This window comes from Helicoverpa zea, chromosome 16, assembly GCF_022581195.2.
Source record: "Helicoverpa zea isolate HzStark_Cry1AcR chromosome 16, ilHelZeax1.1, whole genome shotgun sequence".
Taxonomy (NCBI): Eukaryota; Metazoa; Arthropoda; class Insecta; order Lepidoptera; family Noctuidae; genus Helicoverpa; species Helicoverpa zea.
The window spans coordinates 1,600,663-1,612,509 of NC_061467.1; the positions used below are offsets into that span (position 1 = coordinate 1,600,663).

Genomic DNA, 11,847 nt, shown 5'->3' on the forward strand with positions numbered 1-11,847 from the left:
AGACCTCGAGCTGCATGGCAGTCACAATTTATAATAATTTTACTAAACACTAGCTTCTGCCAGCAGTTTCACCCGCATCCGGTAGGAACCTCTGCATGAATCCGGATAAAAAGTAGCATATAACCTTCCTCGATAAATGGGCTATCTAACACCGAAAGAATTGTTCAAATCGGACCAGTAGTTCCTGAGATTAGCGCGTTCAAACAAACAAACTCTTCAGCTTTAAAATATTAGTATAGATACTAAAAATAATTTAAGAGCGAGCTGTTTACGGGAGAATATTTATATATTAGACTTTTCTGACTCTTGACCTTATTATTTGGTTAAATGAGCATATTATGGTCTTTCTTCATTTTACTATTCGGCGAACGTAAGGGCTATCTTCAAGCTTCTACCTGCTTCTACCTTAGAATAGTGGGTGGCCAGTTCTTTAGGTTTCGGAGTTATCAAGCTTACATATTTATTAAGGAAATATAAGTAGTAATTCATTTTAGATCCTTTTTTACTTACTAAAAAGGTTAAAAAACCTTTTAAGTTGTTTTATTAGGTGGTATTTTAGGTCACTCATTCTATTCGCTTTGTGACTGTGAAATCGATTTAATGCTGCGTATTCACTTTGTGTACCAAAATACGCAAATGCAGCTACGTAGGCTCGATTCCAGGTAAACATCCGGGCGACCTACATAGCTTTTACAGTGCTAAATAAACGGGCCGGGCAGGCGTACCTACTGTACCTAGCTAGATAACTATGTAACGTGAAGTCCACGGCTACATACAAACACGTGAGCAATCAATAAAATACTATATACACGGTCATGTACTGCCGATGCCTACCTACACGCGTCCCGGCCGGCGGCTATGGAAACGAATGGAGTTGATATAACATTTAGTAAAGGTTTATCGGATATGGGTTTTAAAATAAAGAGTAATAAAATATTTATTTAATGATAAGTTTTTAGCAGCACAAATTAAGTAAACAAAGAATCGCAAACTATAATCCGTAATTTTAGAATCTTAGCAACAAATAGTTAAAATCAATTTATTTTAGTTAATCAACATAGCTTCTGGTTAGACGAGTTGTGTATATTTTTTAATCGAATTTAAGCGGAAAAATTCTTGATATCGATTGCCTTATCGATTATTCACCATAGATCTATGAAAGTCTTTACTCTATTCGTCACAGCTGTCAATGACATTTCGACGTTCGAAACGTATTTTTACGAAATGTATTTTGCTTAATTTTCTTCGTCAATTCGTAAACTTATGTAATTATTATTAAAATACCAAAGTTATGTGCATATAGATAAGTGTGGATTAAATATGTGCTGTTAAAGTTAGTGGATTCAATATACCTTCAATAACAAAAATGGTATCAACTTTGAATTTAGACGAAAAATATAATAGAGGTGCGTGCGTCATATTTTTCAATGTGACCTATTTTGCCCAATAATCTATAAGGTTTTGTTTTCGTAATACTATTCATGTGTTGCAGTGAGGAGGAATTTCTGTTTTTATTTGGATATTCAAGACCATGGTTTGGCTAGATCCATATCTCGCAGGATTCAAGACATGGGTTTGGTAAGTACACAAGGTGTTTACCGCCAAAATTGTTATTCTTCTGAAGTAGCACCAAGAGCTGTATACCTACGTTGCCACATAATTTTTGGTTATGTATAAGTGTAGTGTGACTAAAACAGAGATAACAGTATTTTTTATTTGTATGGGTTAGGTAGGGGATAACTACATTTGGTCATGTTATTAACGTTCTGTTTTACATTTGTACGCTGGTCTGAATAATGCATATCTTAACAATGAATGGAAAATTATCGTACTACGATGTTTTATTACGCATTCCTTCCGATTCAACATATCAAATACTTTAGTTTCATGTTTTCCTCTATAGCGATTTTTAAAAATTAATTTCTATTTTGAAAACATTATAATGAACAATCTCCATGTAAATTGGAACGCAATTTGAGCGAGCCAATGGGCAGCGCGCCCCCTCCCACTTGACAACAGCGCCTCCAGTGTCAAAAACATAAACTAACGTGAAATATCTCCATCTTGTATGACAGATTTGTGTTTGTTGTTACTTTTTCGATTTTATTTATCAATTGTGTATAAATACGTTTAAAAATTGTATCAAACGTTGCATAATTAGTCGACAATCTTAAAATTCAACGTGTGCTACAGACAATTTGAAGGCATTTACCCACAGAAGGTAAATCTATGAGTGACGAACGTAGTGGTCGTCTGAGTGACTAGTATATAGTTACTTATTTTTGTGATAAGCGGAGCGCGGGGGCCTCACGGACGGCTTTTATGTAAGTATATACAGTGTACATTATCCACACGTGCGTACCGACACAACGATCGTGTCAGGATTGTTTAGAAAACAGTTTAAAAACAGTTGGAGTGGCTAGTGGGTAGCATAGCTTGCGTTCAATTTTAGGTCATCTTTTGTACGGTCGCGTTAGAGCCGCCGCCGCCGCACCGCGAAATGCAGCGGGCCGAGGCCGCGCGGCGCGCTCTCTCGCGCTGCGTTGCACTACATCCATTTTAAAAGCCGTTTGAAATGTCGTTTCCTTCGGGTTACGCGTGTGTCCGCTTAATTTTTGACAGTTGATATTGCTTTCACGCGCCCAAGGGGTTGTGATTCTTAAGCAGAATGTCTTAAGGGTGAGATTTGTGTGTGGTAGCGTAGTGTGTTATTTTTTTGCGCGGGACGGTTGGCGCGAGTCGTGGAGGGCGCGATGGCGCGGCCCGCCGGCGTCGCCTCGCTGTGTCGACCGTATTTCAAGGAAAACTCGGCGATGTGTGTTCCGGCGCGTCGATACTCGCGGCGCTGATGCCCGCCCCGTTACATTGTGCCGTCGCATGCATCGCTCAATAACATATTCCGAGAATGCCCTCTGACCAAACGCCGTGGTTCGCGTCGAGTACCAAGCACTTGCGACACATACACTACGCGTATTAGGTCAGCTTGGTGCAATGCTGACTTTCACATAATGTCAATGCACACTGCTTTACCTAAACAATAACATTAGCTGACACTAAATTCCTATAAGAGTTGCCACCATTTTTTCCCATTATGTTCTTATATAATCATTTTAGTGCTGGCAACATTAATTAATTACAGTAGTCATAATCATTGTTGAATTTTTATCAATATGTGCTGCATACCTAAGAATAGTTTTATATATATTCAAGTGGTTTGTTATATAAATATGTGTGATAAACTGGTACAAATTATGATTGCTCTGTTGTACACAGATGATCACACTGACACATGCTAAACTGTGCATTATGCGCTGACAGTCAACCTTTGTACTAAACTTAAGAATATGTTAACTTGTTAATTGCAAGGTTGGCAAGAAAACACAATTACAATGACATGCAGTTTTATTTAAATGCACTTAAACAGCAAATAAATTGAGGGCAACTTGTTGCACATGTTCACTTGAAAACCTTGCCTAAGTTGGAAAAATGCATTATTATCAGCAATTTTAAAAGTAACACCAAACTTTTGTAAATAGAATAGGTTTTATTAAATATTCAAATTAGATGGTAATATGTAAAAATATTATACAGTGTTTATCCAGCACAATATTATTTTTTATGATCACTTCATTATAAAATCAATATTTTGTGAGTACTGTTAAAAAAACTACATGTATTATGTATGGTTACAGATAGATATACATGCCACTCAGACAATTATTTAAAACCATGACAAAAAATATTATAAATAGATCTACCATAGACTGCCAAAAGTTGGTATTATCATCATTTACATTTCTATTTTTATTACTTTTGATTTGCATTTCATAAAAAAATATTTTTTTCTTAAGAAATATAAATAAGAGACAGTTTTTATAGATTTGTAGAAAAATAAATTGATAAATCAAAACTTCAATCTGAAAATAAATAAATAATAGCTGTAGTAATTCACATTAGTAATGGGTTTGTAGTTCTAACATATTTATCAACAAATTAAATTAGCTCATTTTAGTTTGAAGTTAGAAAGTAAACACTCAACCTGTTGCTTAGCAGCCATGAAAATTATAATTAGGATCTCAATTAAAATAATAACCTTTATCAACAGCTAATGTGTTTGTTGAATCAATTTTTCCTCATCACATAGATCTAAAACATTTTAAATATGAACCTAAATAATCTATAAAATAATAATCTTTAAAATATTTTTTAGCATACTGTGTCATATTAATCAGTCCCCTATATTTATCCTAATTATTTGCCTCCCAAAATATAATTGATTTCCCATAGAAATATAAAACTCTGCGCCTATTATAGTTTATTTATATTCATTTGCCCCTTAATTTAATCACATCTATTATTCCTTTTTCTGTTGCTTTACTTTCCTACTTTTACAGTAGGTATGTAAAAAAAAAAAAAAAACAAAGGCAAAATTAAAAAATCTTCGCAACACATAATTTATTTTTTGTAATACTCTGAAGTTCTAGCTGAACGGAACTCGATCGCAGGCTTTGTATGGCGGGCGACCAATTAGCGAGTGACGACGGACATACGCTATCACTATGCCTCCACTTTATATTATCTAATATTTTTACCTAACTGTACTAAACCGCTATGGTCATATATGTATGTAGAATATTTATTTATATTTATAACGTATTGTTATCATAAAGATTGGTGATTGGTTATAAACAATGTGGTTATGGATGGTGATCCATGTAGCTGCTTAAAGCGGTTCCATGACCATATTTTTTAAATTCATCTTACATTCACCGCTCCGAGCAGTAATTTTTGCCTACTATTAACAACTAAATCTAATAAATTTCTGTTTAGGCTTTACAAAAACACTTTTACATATCAATATTTTTTAAACCAGATAGGCCAGTACTTACCTTTAGGAGAAACACTGAAACTAACTCAATGGTCAAAGACTTAAAATCCAAACAAAAGTCAGTCACACTAGGTTCGTATACCATAAGGGTAACTTAAATATTCGTTGCTAGTAGTCGAAGGGTGTTGATAAAGCTGCGATGTTTGGTTGCAGCAACAAGAGGTATTCCTAACATCCCGCGTGACGCACGTGGTGCGCTCGCGCGGCGCGGGCGGCTCGTGCGCGGCGCGATGGCCGCGGCGTGACGGGCGCCGCGCCGATGCCATGCTGCAGCGCGTGCGGCCGGACCCGCCACTGCTCCAGCCCAACACCAACTATATACAACTCACTGTGCAGAAGGTACACATTACCGACCCCCCTAAATTAGGAAAACGGATGTCATAGTTGATAGATTCAATGTGCCTCTCTGCTCCCAAATACCAATCAAAAAATGCTCTAAAAGTTTTAATGATGTAGTAATGTCAGGTTATTGTTGTTCAATATTCGCACAGTTAGATTACGTAGGCCTTCTTAGAGCTTGTAACCAGTTGATATCTATCCCATGCATGCTACTTTCTGTCTAACTCAAAACTAACATTTTCCTTTTCCTTCTAACGTTTCTATTTATTTATACCTTGATGCAGCTTTATTATTATATATCTTTACAAAATATTTATTAATCTTTCAGGCTATAAGTCTATTGGATAAACTGTATGATACATTCTTCACGGCGTCGCGTAAAGCGCATGTCACGCTCTTCACTAAACATTTTATCAAGATTGAATTTTTGGACAAGTATGAAATAACATTTTTAAGAAATAGTATGTGTTTTTGACTCCCCAACAACGAAAATACTAAACTTGTATGTACATTTGCAGGTTGTGCAGACCTATTTACAAGGAATTCGATGAATGGCCCGAAATATCGTTAGAGCCAGATCCACCCAAAGAAAAGAAGAAGGAAACGCCAGAAAAGATTACTACCACTAATCAGAACGTCAAAGATATAGCAATACAGAAGTAAGTACACATTGTGGTAAAAATAAAGTTGTAATGTTAAATGTTTTTCTGACAGTGTAACTTTGATTACAGAATGACGCGAAAGAGTCGTCCGCGCATCAAGGAGCGCGAGGAGAAGGAGGCGAAGGGCGGCTACTGCGAGATGTGCAACACGGACTACGAGGACGCGGCGCTGCACCGCCGCTCGCCGCACCACCTCGCCTTCGTGCGCGACCACACCAACTTCCTCGCGCTCGACTCGCTCATCGGCTCCGGCGCCGACGTCTCCTCCTTCCTCGACAAGGCCACGCCCCTCAACGGCGAGCGCCGCTCCCTCCGCAAGATATGCAATGGCGACGTCGACACTCCCAAGAGCAAACGCTCCAAACGCTCCCAGTCGCCAGACTCTACAGTCAACGGCAACCTCAGCCCGCGGCGAAACGGACACGTAGACGAAGAGAGGAAACATAACACCCGCTGCAGCAAACGACAAAGCGAAGCTCTCGCTGAAGACCGACAGTACTACAAGGTGGTCGGCGTCAGCACTAAATTAAGATCAAGCGGTGGGTTCGCCACCAAAAGGAAAGATTCCCCGCCCACATGTAACGGCACCAAACCTCTCGTCGTCAAGTTCAGGAAGGTGCGGCGGTCGGAGCTGTCGGTGCTGAGCGACGAGGCGGAACAGTTCATGTTCCCCAAGCGCGCTAGCTCGACTAGCTCCACGTCTTCCGACGATGATGACAAGGAGTTGAGCTCGCGGCGCCGCAGCCCCGCGCCTCCGCCCCCGCCGCCCGCCAGCGAGAGACGACGCCAGGCAAGACCCGTCGCACTTAAAGAAGAATCCTCAGAAGAAGATAGTTGGCCAGAAGACAAAAGGAGACGGAAAAAACGGGCCCCACCAGTCGCAAAACGGGGACGCAGAGTACCATGTAGAACACAAAATTCAGAACCACCTCCTGAACCGAAAGCAGAGGTTGTGGAGCAAATAGTACCTGCGGAACCACCTGCGCCGCCCGAACCTGAAGTCAGTCCGTTGAGAGAAGAGCCCGTGGAGAGATGTATGAAGTGGGAGGATGGCAAGCTGAAGTATACACCAGCTGTAGAACAATTGGAGTTCGCCTTTGAATGTGTGCCACACAGTGAACCGTGGTTTGAGACATTCAAAAGGCAAGATGAAGACAAGGTGCTAGCTAAAAATATACCGCAATATTTTGGTAAGTTATCTGCGTAATATAAGATCTTTTTTCCAGACTAAAGTAACATGTGAATTGAGTCTAATCTTTATTGTATTTTTGTTACAGCACTTTATTCAAAATCGCCAAAGTTACCGTATGAAATCGGTCAGTTACCGCCCTTAAAGCCAAATTGCTGTCCACTAAGTGACTTAGTTAAACGAGAAGAAAAGCCAGGGCCTTCACGTTCTTACGGGACGCGGGGCATGAAGAAACAGAAAATCAGAAAGCGCACAGCCGCTCTTCTGGCGCTGGAGGGACATCCAAGAAAGTCGCCCAGGGAGCACGCGTCCACTCTAGCTATCCTCGGGTCGGCTGGCCTGGTGCATCGGCGGAAACACGCAGACGATACCAAGTCTACTGCGTCAGAAGACACCATCAGCGACACACACAGTAACGTCAAAGTCGATCCTGTGATATCTGAGACTCAAGAAGCATCGGAAAGACTGCAACAATTCCTATCCGAAGTGTTCGAGGACGCAGCAGATTACGACGTATCTGATGAAGTTATGGACGGCGACGCAGCAGTCACCACGTCCACTAACATGCCCGACGTGTCCAGCTTAGTGTCCGAGTGCGAAAACTGCGATCTCATCAGGAACGAGATCAAGGAGGCTGCAGACAGACCGAGAGGGCGACGCGGTAAATTCAAAAAGAAGAATCGAACGGGCTGGCCGAATAAAAAGAAGCAAACTAAAAAGGGCTCGAGAACAAACAGCGTCGAGTCGGAGAACAAAGTGGAGAGCAGTCTAGACCGGTCGTCAGCGGAGCCGCCCGACGACGACACCACGCAAGACACCATCAGTGAAGAGGACACTAATTTATCAGAGACTGAAAAGGAAGAGAAGACTATCATCGAAAAATCCAAATCAGATGGTGACTCACAAGACAAGACTCTAACAGAGGACACGCTAGATGACAAGTGCAAGCCGATGGACATATCAACCGATAGCACAGATAAGACCTTACAGGATTTGAAGGTATTGGCAGAAAAGGCGAAGGCTGAGGAGAAAGAGGAACGGAAATTGCGTTCAGAGACTGAGGATAAGGATAATAAGAAGAAGAAGCGCACGTTGCACGCGCTGGGCGACTGGCTGCAGCCCGTCGTGCGCGTGGCGCGGGTGGACCCCAGCGCCGCGCGCCGGCTGCGCTCCGCCGCCCGCGCCCGCACCAACCGCTTCAGGTAGCGCCCGCGCCGACGCCACGCCAGTGTACTACCCTAACCGACGAACAATCCGGAGTTGTGCCCGCGCTGCCCGCCGGTAGACGCAGTAGACTCGCCGATGTCGGGATTATTTTATTGTTATTTATTTTGTAAATAGCTGTTGTTGTTTGTGTCTGCGTGAATTTCGCCGTTCGAGGCGATCGAAACTGGGAGTATCAGTATTTAAATTGTTTTTGTTAATAAAAGAATAATATATCTTGAGGCTGCGAACTTCAGATGATAGTGTACATAGCAGTGAATATATGAGAACTGTGGACTCATGCATGTGTGTGTGTAAAAAGTGCGGTGCGTAGATGTCGCGAGCTTACTCTGTATATAAATGTTATTAATGTATGCTTAGAAAGTATCTTTCTTTTCCGAAGATAAATGGAGATGCAGGAATAATATTGTAATTTCAATTGATAACCTACACACTAAATGTTAATAGTAACCAAAATAATCATTGCTGTTAATAGAAATCATAGATATTTAATGCATGTGTTTTTAAATCTCAATGTTGTCTCTACCATTACCAACTAGTCAAGCCTGATAATACTTTTACTGAACTACATTTCGTATTTCTGGTCCCATCTCCTTTATCTATGTGAAACTTCATCAAAATAAAGTTGTATAAATACTATGATTCTCAATTTTATTTCGTTTCATTTACATCCAATAATAAATATGCATATGGGCCAAACGTACAGATGTATTAAGATATTGTATTGCTATTTGGCTAAAATTATTTAAACTCTGTTGAAAAAAAAACTCAACGCTGCACAAAGTAGGTACGTGCCGCCTCTGCGTAAATCAAGCGTCGTAAGGTCGATGACCTTAGCGATAGGAAGAGCAGTGTTTGTTCAATGATCAAGGTAGACACGTTTGTTAGTTTGCATTTGTACCATGAAAGTTACATCCGAGAAAATATTTAATAAGTAGCCACGGATTATGCAATACTTTTACTTTAGTTGATGCAGAAAATCCTGTTTCCCGTATTGTTGGCTAGTATTTACACAAATTAATCTAGTAGAAAGTCGACGAATATTACGAGAAAGTATACTAACGAAGATTTAGGATCTATCGTAGGTACCTACACGATCTCGTGAGATAACCACAACAAATAATGAACCTATTGGGAGTTTATGTCACATTTAAAACAGCGCCATCTAGTTATTTTGATACGAACTGGTCTTAAGTTATCGAGGTGTTGTACTATCGACCGTCCCATTATCATGTTATAATAGTGCGTACCCAGAGGTCATGTCAGGTCATGTGGCAATACTACTTATTCAGTAGAAGCTGTCCACAACGGTTTGATACAACAAGAAAAAAAGTACTTTACTATACAATGATGTCCTCCTGGCCGATTATCGGTCACGGTGGCAGTTCTTACATACATAGGGAGTTTAGCTAACTGCGCAGAACTATAGTGCACTACAAGCACAGACACAGGTTCACTCATTATTCCTTCACTCTCAACTATACAATAAGGATTTTATGATACCACATATTATTATGTACTCCCAAAATTACTTAGTAATTCTTGCTTGGTTTGGCAGGCTTTACCTTTTTAGTTAAAGGATTGGCAGCCAAATGTACTGGTTGTAAGGTGAAAGTATTCTAGTTAATGGGCAAGATAGCCTAAACAAGGTGAGCAAATATTGGAGAATTGAAAAAAAAAACTTCTTTATAATCATATCACCACATGTTATTTCACAACTGATGATAGGTATCACAATAAAAACAATTACTAACTAAGGCTTGATACGAAAATGCAGTGTTACATCAGTTGCTTTTCATGAAGTTTCTAACAGCCAAAAAAAACATTGCAATCTAACTGATCAATTTATTTGTTCAGGTATTGATAAATGACCAAATGAAAAACAAATGATCTACTCTAACAGGCATATAATCAATAAAAACAGAATTTACACTTTATACATCTTTAGAGATGGATGTTGGATCAGCAGAGTTCACATTGTTCATTCTTAATTGAATAACAAGGATAATAAATTGAACTAAAATCTAAATTCAATGTCCTGAGACCTTAGGCCAGTTGTATTGTAAAAGCACTGCACTTTGGTTAAACTTTCAACAGTATAATTGTACAACTGGCCTGAAATAGCAGAGACAAAGCTACTTGTTGTGATTGTGTAATTTATGCATAAACATCCTCTTTGTCAGCAATGTATTGGATAATATCTTTAGGTCTAACCAGCCTCTCTGCATCACCGTCTGGAATTTCAAAACCGAACTCATCTTCCATTGCCATAATGACCTCTACGTGGTCCAGGGAATCCAGACCGAGGTCATTTAGAAAGTGGCTGTCTACATTCAACTGAAAAAGAAAAAACATTGGTTAAACACTGTTTTAGTTCAATATTCAAATAAGTCAGTAAGCAGACAGCAGTCTTAAGTTGGAGAAAATTGTATTTCTATTAGAACAAAATAACTTCAGTAAAGGCTACCTTTTCAGGGTCAATTTTGTCATAAAGTTGAAGAACAAGTAGCACTCTACTTTTAATAAGGTCTAATGAGAGTGGGGGCCCGCCGCTGTAGTTGCGGACACTGTTTTTCTGGGCCTGAAACAGAATATTGAAGAATAAATTTTATGTATGTACCTTAACACAACTGAGTTTGTCGTATGCCTTGCAAACTTTCATCACTCGTTCCTCTATTTCCACTGGCGAGGGCTTGGGGTGCCCGCCTGACGAATAATGTTGTGTTCGCTGTACCTAAACAATTTGGGTAACACTGTACACATTTGTTATGCAATAAGATTGAGGTTATATTTTAACTAAAGCTATAATATAACAAGTCCATCTTGCAGATAGAGCTAGTACTTAATCTAGCACCAATTCAATCTAGGAAAAACACTATGTGCGCAAAATATCACGTTGTAAAGACTGATTAGGCCCTTACCCCATTTTGCCCGTTCAGAGAGATGCATGTCTTAATGGCAGCATTGACTGTACTATATTTTTGCTGCAGGGCCACAGTTGAGAGCCGGCATACTACCGGCGTCCTATAGGAAGTGGATTTTCGTAATAATCCACTTAGAGCACTGCGGGCAATATTTGCAGCAGCCATTTTCCAGACTTCGAAAATGATTTGATATTCATAGACAAGACAAAAGACGAGACGAGACTGAAGAAAAATTGCACAGATCAATAAATTCGATGTCAAAATTAGTTTGACTTTGAAAAAGAGGTTTTGACTATGGCAAACACATAATTTTGTTGTGTTCGTACGTATTTATAATTTATTTACTTGCTATCATAATCTTAACATTTTTAAATATTCAGTAAAAACATTAAGAAATAAAACGTTCTAAGATATCGCACTCAGGGCTCAAGCTAACAGTGGTTAGGGCTACAGAGATAGAAACCTCTTCACAATACGGACTATATAAAGGAGCCACCTTCTGAATCAGTCTCTTGCATGACCCAGCCGCTTAACGAGAGCCTCTTGCTTAAATGTTGTTATGGGGTGTAAAGGTCAAGCCATTACGCTTAAAGGGTACTTACTTAAATTCTCTGAAAAGTA

The 11,847-nt window shown here is 39.6% G+C and overlaps 2 protein-coding genes across 8 annotated transcripts; one reads left to right on the forward strand and one right to left on the reverse strand.

Annotated features, from left to right (window-relative positions):
- The first annotated feature begins 1,198 nt into the window (after window positions 1-1,198).
- Window positions 1,199-8,951, forward strand: LOC124637449 (protein chiffon). 6 transcript variants are annotated; one of them, XM_047173940.1, is made up of 7 exons: window positions 1,199-1,406; window positions 1,493-1,578; window positions 5,042-5,227; window positions 5,556-5,662; window positions 5,746-5,886; window positions 5,959-7,079; window positions 7,167-8,951. In XM_047173940.1, the coding sequence occupies exons 1-7, from the start codon at window positions 1,367-1,369 to the stop codon at window positions 8,282-8,284; spliced, it is 2,799 nt and encodes a 932-aa protein (XP_047029896.1). In that variant the 5' UTR covers window positions 1,199-1,366; the 3' UTR covers window positions 8,285-8,951. The 6 variants fall into 6 exon arrangements, with proteins under 6 accessions (XP_047029896.1, XP_047029900.1, XP_047029897.1 ...); XM_047173941.1 differs by lacking the exons at window positions 1,199-1,406; window positions 1,493-1,578 and adding an exon at window positions 1,899-2,324; XM_047173944.1 differs by lacking the exons at window positions 1,199-1,406; window positions 5,556-5,662.
- A 1,036-nt stretch (window positions 8,952-9,987) lies between these two features.
- On the reverse strand, window positions 9,988-11,470 carry LOC124637735 (acyl carrier protein, mitochondrial). Of its 2 annotated transcripts, none has more exons than XM_047174367.1 (3): window positions 11,224-11,470; window positions 10,770-10,883; window positions 9,988-10,639 (listed from the first exon to the last, which is right to left on the reverse strand). In XM_047174367.1, the coding sequence occupies exons 1-3, from the start codon at window positions 11,389-11,391 to the stop codon at window positions 10,460-10,462; spliced, it is 462 nt and encodes a 153-aa protein (XP_047030323.1). In that variant the 5' UTR covers window positions 11,392-11,470; the 3' UTR covers window positions 9,988-10,459. The 2 variants fall into 2 exon arrangements, with proteins under 2 accessions (XP_047030323.1, XP_047030324.1); XM_047174368.1 differs by lacking the exon at window positions 10,770-10,883 and adding an exon at window positions 10,923-11,036 and having other exon boundaries at window positions 11,224-11,468.
- Window positions 11,471-11,847: the final 377 nt, after the last annotated feature.

What these genes read in the sequence shown, in the direction of transcription:
- LOC124637449 (XM_047173940.1), top strand. Translation starts at nt 1,367, where the DNA reads ATGGTATCAACTTTGAATTTAGACGAAAAATATAATAGAG. An exon ending in GGATTCAAGACATGGGTTTG is followed by an intron (nt 1,579 to 5,041) that starts GTAAGTACACAA and finishes GTTTGGTTGCAG; the next exon opens with CAACAAGAGGTATTCCTAAC. An exon ending in TACAACTCACTGTGCAGAAG is followed by an intron (nt 5,228 to 5,555) that starts GTACACATTACC and finishes TTAATCTTTCAG; the next exon opens with GCTATAAGTCTATTGGATAA.
- LOC124637735 (XM_047174367.1), bottom strand. Translation starts at nt 11,391, where the DNA reads ATGGCTGCTGCAAATATTGCCCGCAGTGCTCTAAGTGGATTATTACGA. An exon ending in CTCTGAACGGGCAAAATGGG is followed by an intron (nt 10,884 to 11,223) that starts GTAAGGGCCTAA and finishes ATTCTGTTTCAG; the next exon opens with GCCCAGAAAAACAGTGTCCG. An exon ending in ACAAAATTGACCCTGAAAAG is followed by an intron (nt 10,640 to 10,769) that starts GTAGCCTTTACT and finishes TTTCTTTTTCAG; the next exon opens with TTGAATGTAGACAGCCACTT.